Below are 15,410 nucleotides of genomic sequence, written 5' to 3'. Positions count from 1 at the left end.
GTAGTGCAAAGGGGAATAAGGGAAGTTGTCCATTAGTCCAACACATAATCAAGATGAACAGTCTTTACTTCCGCGCAGCTTAAATCACACTCATGGGTCAAGCACTGAGAGTGAAACAGACGTTCAGTGTCACTTTGTACATTATTTTAAAATGAATGCCCTTTGCAATTTACATAAGCCATTAATATGGACAGTCCAAAGAAATTTGTTTTTACATTCATAAATATTACAGCACGTAAAAAAAAAAAATACTGACATTAGACAGGGATGCAGTGACAGAAGACAGCATCATAAGAGCGACACACTGTTGGGTTATGCTACCAGCTTGCAAGTACCAGCTGATTCTCAGGTAAGTTAGATTCCAGGTAAACACTGTGATAGGCTACATTATCTGAACAGGAGAACAACTGAAATGGTACCATAAGGAGACAAAATAATTCTGTTTAATACAGAAAATATGAATAACACTGACAAACGATAAACTAACAGCCCTCATTTTTGCTTTGGGTTAATGTAGGCTACCAGCTTGATTTTGCGAAAATGCCCTACTCAGTTCACAGTTAATACACTGTAAAAAAAAAAAAAAAAAAAAAGTTGAGAAAACTCTGGTTCAAGGCAACAGTCATCACTGTAAAAAGAAGTTTGAGAAAACACAAAATTTAAAGGAAATTTACTTAAATAGACAGTTTTGAGCGCAACTCTTACATTTTTAAAACATTTTACAAACTAATCCTTTGTTGTGATCATTTACGTTTCTTCTTTAGATAAACTTGAATCTTTGAGTTTTAGAAACCCCTAAAATTTTGTATTTCCAAAAATTGTGAGCCTGATTTGTCATTATTTGGGTGTTTGAAAATGTTTGAAAAACAGTTTCAATAGAAAATATAGTAATTATTAACCATTATTCACATTCACTTTGAGTTCAACAGTTTTTGAAATACATTTTTTTCTATAAATTGAGGATTCAAGTTTTTCAAAGATAAAACGTGAAGTATCTCAACATAAGATTACAGGTCAGCAAAACATTTATTTATAAATGGAAGAGTTTGATTAAAAACTCAATTCTGGTGAAGACAATTTCCTTGAAATTTTGAGTTTTCTCAACTTTTTGTACAGTGTAAAGTTTCTCTCCCTGTGAGTACTAATACTCGACACAACTTATTTAAACTCCAACAGCAATCATATGCACAAGCCATTTGTTATGAGCCTACATTAAAACAAAGATCCATGTAGTAAATAAATACAACCTGTACCTGATTGGGTTTGGTTCACTTTCACAGTTCACCATTAGTTTGCACACACACCGAAATATTAAGCAGTTTTTGACTTAAAAGGCAAATAATGTGATCTCAGACTGAGAGAATCCACAAGACCTTCAACTCAACAGGATAAAAGCTATGAGAACATGGACTGTAATTACATTTAATAACATTTGACCTTATTTATGCAACAGGTATGGTTGTTTGAACAGATGCAACATACAATATTACTCCAGCAGCAATGGAAATACTGATAAATTAATTTAAACATTAATGTTAAACTCAGTTTGAACTTAAGCATTGACTGTCAGGTATATAATATTACTATTTACTTGAACCGTGCAGGCAACCAACAATGCCCTCTGGCTGATAGCAGCAAAACCAAAGGGACAAATTCAAACGGCAGTAAGCCTGTATTTTAAAACACTGAAATGAAAGTAAAGTACCATCCAGATGAAAACAAGTAAACATTGTTAAGTTGTCAGAATACTAAATTGCACTCAATACTGTATGAATGGGATGATGCACAATGCACACATTAGTCTCAACAGCCTTAGCCCTCTGTTGAGGATATTTTAAATTTAACTGAGACTTAGAATGACTAGTCTGACAGCACACGGTGTGTACAATGTATCAGTTAAGCAGAGAACGCCTTCAGAGTAGGCAAAGCTAAGGGACTGGAATGTTTAGTCCTGCAACCCAATTAACAAGGCAGATACAGGATTACAAACATGCCATAATTATAAAAATTATAGTTAATTCTAATAACCGTAATCTCCACTAATACATCAGGAAAAGAGACTTTAATCAGCCCTTAATCAAACACTTAAGCCTAATGTAAATATCACTCAATGTCTGTTAAAAAAAAAAAAAAAAAAAGTTTACAGATGGAAATGTGCTTCACATAAAAACAAACAGCAGTTGATCAACAACAGTAGCAAAAGCAGCATTATTTTTTTTTAAGTCTGAAAGAACAGTGAACCTTACATAGAAAATAGGCCCATGTACATAAATCAAATAACAATGATCTGATAATGCCTAACTCATTCTCCTGAAACCTCCGGCTACACAGTAGTGCAGTGGGTATTAGAGCTGCAACAATAGTCGGCTAATAGATTATTCCCAGGGTTCCCAAACTGTTTCATCACAAGGACCCCCACAATAGATTCACATTAGACCACAGACACCTAATTTGAGTATTTTTTTAAGGTGTGAAGATACTAAAGTCTTCAGTATCAATCAATGATCAAACTAGGATCAATAGAATACAATCAATCAAAGCTACCAACCCTACTACTTCCCTTGTTCCAAGTTCCAAAAAATGCCACAAAAAATTAAATGTTCTATTCTTCCTTTTGCTGGTGACCCCCTAGCACCCATTCAAAGACTCCTGTTAGTCCCTGGACCTCAGTTTGAAACACGCTGTTTTAGTCGATCGACTTGAAAAATAATAACTGCCAAGTATTTTGATAATCTATTAATGAATTTTTCCATTCAAAATGGCAGAAAATGCTGTTTCAGCCACTCACATATGGAGATGTTCCTGTTTTTCTCTGTTTTATATCTCATTAAATTGAATATATTTGGGTTTTGAACTGTCAAAACAAGACATCACCTTTGAGAATCTGGGCTGGACATGTTTCACTATTTTCTGACATTTTATAGAAAAAACGATCAACTGATAATGAAAATAAATGTTAGTCGCAGCCCTAGTGGTATAAGATGTAATAGTCAAATGAATAAAAGCACCACGATAGCTCATACCCACTGCTTACAGTCAGAGCTGCAAGATTAAAGCTCACAATTCCCTTACAGACAAACAAGGTCATCTTCTTTTACAGAGCAGCAATCACTGAACTTCCTCGTACCTCAAATCACACTGGTCATTATACCAATACTGGGAGTTCCAAAGCACAATATCTACCTGGACTGAGGACACTATAACTCACACTGTCTGTGTCCAGGAAACATAGCAGCCCTCCACCTCTGCTAAAAGATCTGACAGCAAGAAAAATTTGATGTTGTATTCAAAGTCCCTCTAAAACCTGGAAAAATCAGCCCACGGACAGACTGCTGACTAGTAATAAGACCAACTGTATGTTGCTGTGCCAAAGGTAGAGTGTGCTCTTCAAGAGAGGACTGCTATATTGTCTCATCCGTTGTATTAGTTAAAATGATCTGAATTAAAATTAATGCTCTGAAAGCAGCACTATTTGACTCCTGCAAAGGCAGACGAAGCTGAAGCTGGGTAACAATGTTTTTGTGCAACACTACTGAAAGCAGACAGAGTACAAAGGATGAGTGTGCCTGTTACAGTGTGCCTGTACCTTGAGCAATAATTCAACGTTGCAGATACCAGCTGAATCCCTGACACGGCCCTCCCCAGAGCAGCTGTATCTTATCCACATTATCTTTAGGGGAGACTGTGCTCAGTACCTTGTACCTATAGTATGTGTACCATAAACAATATCTGACCTGCTCTCAAAACTGCCACGGGCAAGTTTAGGCCAGAGAGATTAAGACAAGGTGGATTCACACCTGACCAATCAGCAGCAAGACGTGCGAGAGGTTTTGCGGTTGCCATGGAGATCGATAGTACTACTCAGTAGCGCATGGTCAATCTGGTCCTCAGCAGCCAGCACCTCCCTGACAGCCGCCTCGAATGCAGCTGTGACATTAGTGTCATCCTTAGCACTGGTCTCAAAGTAAGGGCAGCAGCCATTCTCTTCACACCAGGCCCGTGCTTCATCCTCCCCCACCTCTCTCTGCTCCATGTCCACCTTATTTCCCAGTACCACAAAAGGGAATCGCTCAGGGTCTTTAACGTCTGAGTAGTACATGAACTCCTTCTTCCAGCAGCCGAGGTTCTGGAAGCTCTGCAGGTCGTTCACAGCGAATGTGAGCAGGCAGCAGTCGGCGCCTCGGTAGAAGGGCGTGCGCAGAGATTTAAAGCGCTCCTGACCTGCCGTGTCCCAGATCTGAAGAGTGACCAGGCGCCCATCCACCTCCAAGTCCCGGTTGAGGAACTCCACGCCGATGGTGTGAAAGGACTGGGAGTCGAAGCGGTCTGTGACATAGCGGTTCATTAGGGAGGACTTGCCCACACCACCATCTCCCAGCAGGATCACCTTCAGCAGCAGGCTCTTCCCGCTCATCATGTTTCCTCCCACCCAGCCAGGCCTCCTCACTGGGTTACAGGCCTCCACACCAGGTGGCAGAACAGGGCCAATTTAACCTAGAAATGGGAAGAAGTGCAAAATAGATACTTACTAAGCAATTTAAGGGAAACACAAGTCACCATTGGGCAATAGGAAATGGAAATACTGACTTCACAGAAAACGTTCAACTCCCAAACCAGCCTGAGGGCTTGACTGTGCTGATAATCAGAGATTGGGAGTATTTCAATTAAATGTATTTAAAAGGTTCATTTAATCACTTTTGAGTATTTTGTAACTTGTAATTTGCTGGACAGAAAACACAAGATGTTATTTATAACAAAATACTTAACGCGCTTATAGCTGTGTATTTGAAATATTTAAAATACATTATCTAATATGTCATTTTGATAAGATAAAGATATGGGATCAAAATATAATCTGATATTGCATGCTAAGCAAGCAAGCTTACTGAATGACACTGATATACAACAGGACAGAAGAGCAATTAGCAAACATGTAACAAACATTCCACAGATAAACAGGTTAACCGGTGACAGTATCATAATTTGGTTTTAAAGGGGCCTCTTTGAAAGGCTCAGTTGTTCATAAGCGAAAATGGGTGTGAGATTCACCACTTTGTGAAAAAACGTGTCAGCCAATAGTCCAACAGTTTAAGAGCAACTTTTCTCAACACAAAACTGCAGCATATAAAACTATACATATGCAACAAGGCTGAAAAACAGTATTGAATACTCATAACCTTTGACCCCTCAGGCAACAAAAGGATACTACATGGACTTGGGAACACTTCAGAAAACCATCGTCAGTAAACAGTTTGTTGCTGTATCTACAAAGCCAAAGCCATATATCTACAATATCCAGATAAAATGAAGACTTGTCTGGACCCAAGCTCATCTGAGATGGACTGACACAAACTGGAAAAGTGTGCTGTGTTTTGATGAGTTCACATATCAAATAGTTTTCAGATATCATGTATGTCGTGTCCTCTGAGCTAAATAGGAAAAGGACCATCCAAATTGTTACCAGGACTAACTTCAAAAGCCAGCATCTGTGAAGGTATGGGGGTGTGTTAGCATCCATGGCATCATGGGTAAGTGTCACATCTGTGAAGGCACCAAACATATCGAAACATATCGAGGCATCGTCTCTTCCAGAGACGTCCCTGCTTATTTGAGTAAGACAAATCCAAGACACATTCTGCCACAGTGTGGCTTTGTAGTAAGAGAGTTCAGGTACTAGACTGGCTGGCATCATACTCAGTTCCCAACTGCTTATTGAGTGCCGTTGAAAGAAGAGGTGATGTGTCACAATGGTAAACAAGCTCCTGTCCCAGCTTTTTTGGAACATGCTGTGGCATCAAATTCAGAATGAATGTACATTTACAAAAAACAATAAAGTTAATCCGTTTGAACATCAATTATCTTGTCTTTGTACTGTATTCGGTTGAATATAGGTCAGAAAGTTTTTGAAAATCATTGCATTGTTTTTATTTATGTTTTACACAATGTGCAAACTTTTTGGGAAGTACAGTCATACTTACTAGCTAGTAACATTAGTATAACTGGTGGACTTTTGTGTTGGTTAGGTAGAAAAGCTTAAATTAAAGAAACTAAAACTGTCATGCAAAAAAAAGTTAGATGTTAGCTGTGCTGAAAAACATCTAAAAGTGAAATGGAACAACTGCTTTGGGTTCACAAAGGAGAATACTTTTTTTAGGTTGCTGTTGATATTGGGGGGGGGGGTTGGTTCTCTTCTACCAATTTGTGCTCTATCATACTCTTTTGTAATGATACTGTTTTACATCTTTTGCACTCATTCAACAGGTTGCTCGTAAAATTGTTGGAAATCTTAGAAATGTACTTACTCCACTGCTTTTATATTTATCAATGTTCAAAAAGGCATAAATGACCCGTCTTATTGTCATCCAAAAGAACTAGTGCATCACTGTGGCCTAACATATTCAGTTCCCCCAGCTGCATTTCATTTGGTTGTTCACTCAGTCATTCAATGGTCGCTCTGACTGACAGAAGCCAACCTGCATGCACCCCTGAATTTGTAGCCTCCCACTTCGAAGATATCCTGATTGGCCACTTAAAAATCTATCATGTGGAAAATTAGCAGAGCTCATCTTTTCAATGTAGGGGGCTTAAGGTCAGACCAGTATTGAGGCTGCTAAATCCCTAAAATGTGACAATATCAGTTTTGATAGAATATATTTAGGTGTTTTTATCCAGCTATATTGATTCATATCGATACACATCAGCCAATGAATACCAGCTAAACTAAAGTATTTAATTTAATTCTTTGACAAATGCTCTATTAAAGCCAAATTATATTTGTGAAATATTTTTCATGTATTTTAGTAGAAAAAGTAAATGGAGATTTGAAGAGTAAAAACTGCTGGTTGCTTTTGTTGTAAAAGTGATGTTGATTAGATCTGGTTCATTCAGGGCTGTGGAATAGTAAATCATCCATCTCCGCTCACTGTATCTCAGCAATTCTGACACTCAGGTATTAACATATAACAGGTTGTATGAACTTCTTTTGACAAAATGTTAAATTATTTTTTATCTTATCAGTATTTACCCTGGAAAGCAGATAATTATTGGTTATCGTCTTCATCCGTATTGTGCATCCCTTACTATTTTGTATTTTATTTAACTATATTTGAAACACAAGTGCTTGCCATTTGTAACAAGACACTTTGTGTATATTTTCTGCCCATCTTTGGTAATGATTCAGTGTTGATAACAAGGGGAAAAGACAGCTGTTCTTGCAGCATTCAACCCTAAATTAACCTATCTGACAAGACATGAAAGCGATCTGACAGATGTGTAATGGTTGACTAGTTTCAGTGACACAATAACAGGGGTGAAGGACCGTGATGTCTGCAAAAGGTCTCTGGCTGAAGTTCTGGGCTTGATGATTACAGCCTTGTTGTTTACTACATGACACAGTAATACAGACTGATCATCATCTACACAGGCACTAATGCTTGTACACAGCGCAGGACATAAAAGTTATCCTAAATAAATGGTTTTATGACCTGTAGAAACAGGAGAAATGTTGGAGTCCTACGCCACAACAACAGGGACGAGTCAGGACCCTTAGCTGAGTCTGGAAACGACCACTGCACTTGCGCAGACCACAAACATGCACCAGCTTGTTATCAACTGTAGCTGGAGGCTAAAACTCTGATTAAACTGCAGGCGATGCTCCTGCGAAACTGTTCACGAAGTGTTTCAAAACAGAAGTTAACTGGGAACCGAAACAGGTAACAGATTTCTAAAAAGAGGAAACTTGAATGCATCTGGCAATGTAACTGTTATGTGTGTGGCGGCTTAGCAAACCTTAAAGCCAACGAGCAAGCTAGCCGGCTAGTGTGAGAGCTTGTTGACATTCCAGCCTGGTCAGGCTAGCCGTTAGCCTCAGAGCATCTGCGACTCAAAACTATTTAAAAAAAACACTGTAAGCAGCCAAAGTACAAATGGTGCATTGAGGTGATTTATCTATAATTAAATGCACCAACTATACTGTTTACAGAAGAAATATGTTATGTCACTCACCCTGTTCCTTATAGTTTATATTGCGTGCTCTGCCTGCTCCACATCTGAGATTGTCGTGACGTGCGCGTCCACATCCAGGAGCTTCACGTGCACACGGCCGTGGCACACCAAGGTCCTAAAGCCCTTCATTTTCCTTTGCTGAAGTGATGACAACAAAGTGTCACTGTGAGGTGTGTGTGGTTACTGTGCGAATGGACCGTGGGCTACTAATCACTTTGCAGATGAAATGTATATATTGTGTTTGGGACTATTGGTTGGAGAAGAAAATTAAAGAAGACATTTTAGGTTCTGGGAAATTATGTTTAGCATTTTTCACACTTTTTTGATATTTTACAGATTTATTGATTTATCATAATGACAGTATGCCTTAGTTGCAGCCTGCAGTTGTAACATGCTGTCTCTCTCAGACCACAGTGTTGGTTAACACACTAGTACTAAACAAGGGTTAAAAGATACTAAGGTAGAAACAAAATACTATACAAGAACCAAGAATTTAAAACTTGACAAGCTAAGCTCAGGGCCAGGGGAGCATTAATAAGGCACATTAAAGAACAAGAACTGTAATGATAATATCAACTGTAATGAATCATTTTAGTACGAATAGAACAAATAGTGCAATAGGTTGTACAATAATAACAATGCAATAATAGGTTATAACACTCTCACAGGTGCTCATTATAAGGAATTTTACTTTTGGTGCATTTTGCTCCTAATATATCTGGACTTAGGTACTCAAGGCCTCAAGTAAAATATCAAGCAAAGGGCAATATCTGTCAACTTTGCCTTTAGATAGGATTGACAATAATATAGGTACAAAACTGCAATTACGAGTCACAGATATACAATTAAAATAGTCAAGGATAAAAAAAACCTTATCTGCAGTGGGAACCACCTCTTTTTAGTCATTCAACCTGTAATTAAAAAAAATCGATTATTTAAAATACTAACTTAGTAGGTTAACTTTCTTTCATTTCAAAAATTACTGTTATTAGCAGTAGTATTATTTGCATTGGTTTTTTTTTTTTCAAATCAAATATTGAAAGCAAATGAAGGAATGGATACTGTTTTAAAAATATAAGTAGTATAGTGGTATAAATGTACTAGATTGTTGCTATGATTATTTTTGTATCTCTTATAATTTCTGTACATCCACACCCCCGCCATCAAAACACAAAACAAAACAAAAAAACAAACAAAAAACATTTGAGTCCACTTTGTCTAAACTGAACACTTAACATCTAGTAGAGCAATTTACCCTCCGGAACTGTAAGCGGCGTGTTGCAGCTCGGGTTGACTTGCGATTCAGAGAAGAAGAACAGCGGGACCGTAGAAGAAGAATCCGGCTGTTTTTATTCCCAGTGCACCGTTGGCTGCTATCAGACAGCATCCTGCCCTCAAAACCAGTTTGTACAGACAATAACTGGATATTTTTGTTTGGAAGAATAAAGAAAAACGCATCTTCATGTGTTTGCTGCAGTGACAACGGTAGGACACAGTGTAAATGTTTCGATAGTTTGTTGTATGAGTGAACTCGCACATAGGACTGAAATGTTAGTCAACTGCTAATGTTTGTTCAACGAAGTTTGTTACAAAGAGAAATAACTGGATCCGTGACGCTCTGATTTAGGTTGTGAGCGCCAAAGCTGGATTAGGAATCAGTAGACAGATGAGACAGCTGATTTGTCCTTTTGTATGGTGACCTACTTGTATCCAAATATCTCTGATATGTGTTGTCTGATCTTTCACACTTTGCAGATGGCAGGGAGGGGCAGGATGGTGTCCTGTGTGTGTCTGGGGCTGTTTGGTGTCCTGTGCTGGGTCTGGGTCTCCTTCGCCTCCTTTCCAGACGATCAACTTCCCCTGGAGGCCTTGGATGCAGCAGATCGAGGAGCCTTTCAGCCCCAGAGTGCTCTGTCAGAGATGGAGTTTGCCTCCATCAGTTCATACACAGGACCTGGCAACAGTGACCGCCGCAGCAACAAAGAGCTGCCCATTATCCTGTGGTGGAGCGGGGGACTGTTCCCACATTTTCCCGGTGACACTGAACGCATCGACTGTGCCAGATCCTCCTGCCTGGTCACAAGCAACCGCAAGGTACCACAGATATTTAACCTTGGCTCAGGCAGAAGGAGGATGCATGCATGACATTAATAATAATTATCATCTGAAGTTGTTCTGCCAGTAATCTTGAGTTTGATCTTGAAAGGTGCAGCTGTACAAACGGACAGCATCCATCATCTTTTATGGGACAGACTTCAGGGCATATGAGGCACCGCTCCCTCGTCTCCGCCACCAGACTTGGGCACTGTTCCATGAAGAGTCACCCATGAATAACTACATCCTCTCCCACGGGCCGGGCATCAGGCTGTTCAACTACACGGCCACGTTCCGCAGGGAGTCAGACTACCCTCTGACCCTGCAGTGGCTGCCCTCGCTGGACTACCTGCTGACGCCTGTAGCCGTGTCCCTGGAGGAGAAGAACCAGCTGAGGGGGAAAGGCCTGGCTCCTGTCCTCTACATGCAGTCTCACTGCGATGTCCCATCAGACAGGGATAGATATGTCCAGGAGCTCATGAAGTACATTCAGGTACAGTGCAGATATGTTTTCTCATGGCCATTTTTGCTAAGGCTGCTCAATCCATTGAGATAGTGTCAGAATTGTAGTGTGGCCAAGCGCAATATTCAAATTATAGAAGCTGCAAATGTTCAATAAAAGAAAGTATTGTGAAAAAAAACAGCATTATAATGAAGTACTGCCCTGGCCTACAAATCTTGTTCTCTAAATCTAAGAAAACATGTTTGTTTGGTACAGATCCCATCAAATGTCACATCATCATGATTTTAATAGTTAAGTAGTGATCATTTCCACTAATCTTGGATCTCATTGCATGCTTTACATTGGCACATGCTAGATGAATATGGCTCTTTCTTCTTTAGTGCTTGTGCCTGGATGCATCAAGCCAGTTTGGCTAAGATTGCCCTTCAGTTTTCATTAAAGGATGCCTTAGGAATAAATGAGTTGCATAAAATCACCACAAGGACGTCCTTTAGATGTTGTAATTGTTGAAGTGTTTGACCTTAGCTACTTATGTATCCCCTTTTGTGTTGCTACAAGGTCCTCAGTGACCATTTTTCTCAGAAGATTTTCAGGGACCCACACCGGTCCCCTAAACATGAAATAATTAGTGGAACATAAGACAGTGGATGAATTTACGGTGATTGAAGAGGAGGAAAAGACACGTCTTTTGAGACATTGAAAAAGAAAACTAAAAAATGTGCATCTATGGTGTTGGTCTTTACCTGAAAAAGTTTGGGAACCCTTGGTCTAGGCTATAGATGCCCTTCAGTTTATACTAGCAATTTTGTAGCTCGCCAAACATTGGCGTAACTTTGTCTCACTTTGTGTCCTCTGTTAGCTATGCTTGTGTGTATTTGTATTGGCAGCTGGGCTGAATTTACTTTGGATTACGTGTTCGCTTGTGTTTTCCATATTTTTTGAGGAGAACAACATTCTCCTCTTCTGTCCACTTTGGCTTTCTCTTTGTTTTCTCTGTATTATTAGAGGGACATTTCAACCCCAAATCAAAAATACATATTTTTCCCCTGGCCTGTTGTGCTGTTTATCCATTTAGATTGTTTGGTTACTGAGTTTCGGACATATCAGCTGTTGAGATGTCTCTGTTAATCTATAATGGAAACTAAATGGTACTCAGCACCAAAGGAAAACATTTGAAAAATTAATAACCAGTGTCTTTTTCCAAAAATCATAACCTGATTAATCAAAATAGAAGATTAGAAAGAAAGTAGTTCTGGTAGATTCTACTGCCAATATCTCCAAAACCAGACAACTCACACCAAAAGCTGGATAAATAGCACTATTGGACAAAAATGTTTCCAGTTATTATAACTAAGAAGGAATAATTACAGTTCCACAATCCACATGCTGTAGCATTGCTGTGAATAAAATTAACATAATTACTTTTGCAGATGTTGGTAGGCACAAAACCTGAAGGAGGAAGTACCATTTATTCCAACATTCTTTTTACAAAAAGGGAATGGTATTAAAGTGTGATTTGTTGGTGTATTATTTATTTCAAGCGCATCCACTGACATTTCGTTCCCGAGTAGAACACTTTCTTTTCTAAATTGTCTTATTTTGCCTCTGCTGCTGCTCTGTGAAAATGTCAGGACACGTTTCTGCTCGGTGTTGAATACCATTTTCAGTAGCCTCCTCCATTTTGAACCCTACCATAGCCTTTCATTACAACAAATATCAGCTGGCTCATGTGCGCTGAAAGTCTCCAGCCTGGAGTCTTCCTTGTCTCCACTTGCACAGGTTAGTAAGTCAGAGTCATTCATCTTCACACTTGCAGCTGCAGTCACACCTCTGTAAATGCTTTGTAAATATAAGCCTCAGTGTAATGTTTGTGAATCCACATCAGGGATATGAAATGTGTGTGTGAGTTCAATTAGAAACGTCTCATTGGGGTTTTATGAAAAATGCAGATCATTAACTGGCGCTGGTGTCACATTAATAATCTCCTCCCTAATAATTCCTCAGTGTGCCCTAGTCTTTCTCCTTTCTCACACATTATTCTCCTCTATGTAGGTGGACTCTTATGGGAAATGCTTGAACAACAAACCTCTGCCTGAACATCTGGAGGACACTTCCACAGCTACTGGCGAAGAGCAAAACTTTATGAATTTCGTCGCACGCTACAAGTTTCACCTGGCACTGGAGAACGGCCTGTGTCTGGATTACATGACAGAGAAGCTGTGGCGGCCTCTCCATCAGGGCTGCGTGCCCGTCTATCGAGGCTCCTCCGTCGTGGCGGACTGGATGCCCAATGACCACACTGTCATCATCATCGATAACTTCCCCTCGCCGAAAGCTCTCGCTGAATTCCTCAAACATCTTGACACGAATGATGATGAATATGCAAAATATTTAGAGTTCAAGAACCCCAAACGCATCACTAACACTCGTTTGCTGGAGGCTCTAGAGACCCGCGAGTGGGGGGTTAATGACATGAGTAAACCCAACTACCTGAATGGATTTGAATGTTACGTGTGCGACCAGGAGAACGCACGGCTGGCAGCAGAACGAGCCTATAGGAAGGCCCCGAAGAAGAACCCGCCCCCTCAGCCTAAAATGGCCAACAACTCTCACATGGGGTGTCCCCTGCCCAGCCCGGGGTATGGACACGTCCAAGACCTTCCTACAGATGATGGGTGAGCTTGTCTTAAATTATTCACCGTGCCAGGTGTGAAATCCGTCCTCCTCCTGTGCTTTAATGTGGACAACAACATCCCGAGGGGGGGGGAGAAATCACTCTATTTTAATGGTCTAATTAAAATATTCTCTGTGATGAGCCTAATCTGTTTGTATATCTGTCCGCAGATGGTTGCAAATATGGCCTCAGGATTACTGGCAGAGTCTGGACCAAGCGGAGGGGCTGGAGTCTCTGATAAGACATAACGAGTCAGACCCTTCGCTGCTCTGGAAGCATATCCAAAACATTGCTGTGAGCAGAGCCAGAGGAAAACACTGACACAGGCCCTGAAACAGACAGACGATGGAGCGCGTCCAGGATTACAGGGGTGTCCCATAGTATGCATCCCCTCTGTTTAAATGAGGGAACGAAGCAGAAATTACTCAAATTTTTGCACCTGAGCCAGAATCCTTTTACCCTTATGAGCAGTTCAGTTTGACTGTAACAGATTCTGATATTGTATTCAGCTGACATAATACCTTTGTCCTTTTTATTCCAAGTTCAATAATGGGAAAATAATGTTTTAGAGCGCTATATGCTAATATTTTCAAGCAGTTTTACTACTATAACTGAGGTGCCCTTTCTCCGCCTTGCATTGTTAACATTAACTGCATGCAGTGCAGTTGTTCCACAGAGGCACATTCTCATGGGAGGCAGGTTTTCATTGGACTGGGGCAGAGCCAAAGACTTGTCCTCTGTACCGAGGGAGCTCTGCCTAACTGTGTGTGAAGACCATCAAGGCGCTAGCCAATGAGCTACATTAGCCTCTTTACAGTTACTCAGCAGGTAGCTGATGGTTATTATTAGCTAAAGTCACATTTGTGTACACAGGTGTGATAAGTGACTATGCAAGGAAAATGTTATTTCACTAAGGAGTCCGGAGGAAGGCAAATGTAAAGTTAAGCATGTCTCCCCTGTTGGAAATAACCACTGTATTTGCAAAGTAGTTCTCAGGAACAGCCCATGTCATGAAACTCTTTAGCAGACACTTTATGACAGTGGTTCTCAACCTTTTTGAGTCACGACCCCTGAAGTTTGTAACTGTTCAATTACAGAAAAAATCATAATTTATTCAGGGTAATGTTGTGTTTCCTTGGTAGCTGTTAGTTGCTATAACTTCCATGAGAACACAGGATACGTCGGTTACGTCAGAGTGAGTGAGGAAGTGTGCAAATGTGATTAAATATATTACCTATTCCAAGAACATGATTTCTGCCTGAGGCATATAGGTTAGATTAGATTTTCATCTGCAGTGGTGGTTGTTTAACAATGAAGGAAACAGCTCCCATAATCCTATGCTACTTCAGGTGTCATTCAATTACATCTTTTGTTTAAATGTAAGAGAGACCCCTAGCAGCAAAACATACATGTTGTACATTTATTCGATCAGTTTTTTGGTCTATAAAATGTCAGAAAATGGTGAAAAATGCTGATCAGTGTTTCTCTAAGCCCCAAATGACGTCCTCAACCGCCTTGTTTTGTCCACAGCCCAAAGATATTCCGTTTACTCTCATACAGGACTAAAGAAACCAGAAGATATTCACATTTAAGGAGCTGTAATCAGAGAACTTTGATTTTTTTTTCTTTCTTTGATCATTTAACTAATTGTTGCAGCTCTTGTAGAAATTATTGTCTAAAATACAGCCCTCGTTTCCCATCACGTTTGCCGAACTGTTCAGTTTGTTAAGGAAACAGTTCAAATACTCAGTCCTCTGACAATAACACTACAACCACAGGGAAAGACATAGACAGTTTATTAAATAGGATTTAAATATTTAACATACAGCCTGTGGCTCTAACTCACTGTTTGGACTCAAATACTCATTTTTGGATGAGCAGTTGTTACTTAATGGTCCTCTAAGTTTGATATTTGATGTTACAATATGTTACTCTTTGTTACTGTTTTTGTCTGTTCAGAACTCAGTAGTTTATGTTGGTTATTGTCATCTGGTTTATAGTTTTAGCAATTAGTGAGGTGGCTGTTACATTCCTGGAGGCCAGCTGTATTTTGCATATTTTTGAGAGCTTGTCCCTTACATTTACTGTCTTCAAGGAGCTGACGTTGCAGAGAACTGTTCGCTGGCTTTGATTCTGTGTCGTTTGCCGCAATATTTTATTTCATCATCCCTGGTT

At 39.8% G+C, this 15,410-nt stretch overlaps 2 protein-coding genes across 3 annotated transcripts; one reads left to right on the top strand and one right to left on the bottom strand.

The window, feature by feature from the left end:
- Window positions 1-1,189: 1,189 nt before the first annotated feature.
- On the bottom strand, window positions 1,190-8,120 carry rab9b (RAB9B, member RAS oncogene family). The gene is made up of 2 exons (XM_084719411.1): window positions 8,005-8,120; window positions 1,190-4,494 (listed from the first exon to the last, which is right to left on the bottom strand). The coding sequence occupies exon 2, from the start codon at window positions 4,415-4,417 to the stop codon at window positions 3,806-3,808; it is 612 nt and encodes a 203-aa protein (XP_084575537.1). The 5' UTR covers window positions 4,418-4,494; window positions 8,005-8,120; the 3' UTR covers window positions 1,190-3,805.
- Window positions 7,327-14,863, top strand: pofut4 (protein O-fucosyltransferase 4). Of its 2 annotated transcripts, none has more exons than XM_084719408.1 (5): window positions 7,327-7,712; window positions 9,760-10,098; window positions 10,211-10,591; window positions 12,614-13,236; window positions 13,406-14,863. In XM_084719408.1, exons 2-5 carry the CDS (start codon window positions 9,760-9,762, stop codon window positions 13,554-13,556), a joined length of 1,494 nt encoding a protein of 497 aa, XP_084575534.1. In that variant the 5' UTR covers window positions 7,327-7,712; the 3' UTR covers window positions 13,557-14,863. The 2 variants fall into 2 exon arrangements, with proteins under 2 accessions (XP_084575534.1, XP_084575533.1); XM_084719407.1 differs by lacking the exon at window positions 7,327-7,712 and adding an exon at window positions 9,329-9,489.
- The last annotated feature ends 547 nt before the right edge of the window (window positions 14,864-15,410 follow it).

Source organism: Lutjanus erythropterus, chromosome 5, assembly GCF_056507025.1.
Source record: "Lutjanus erythropterus isolate fLutEry1 chromosome 5, fLutEry1.hap2, whole genome shotgun sequence".
Taxonomy (NCBI): Eukaryota; Metazoa; Chordata; class Actinopteri; order Lutjaniformes; family Lutjanidae; genus Lutjanus; species Lutjanus erythropterus.
The sequence above is the reverse complement of the archived record's forward strand: the minus strand, read 5'-3'. Positions and strand labels throughout refer to the sequence as shown.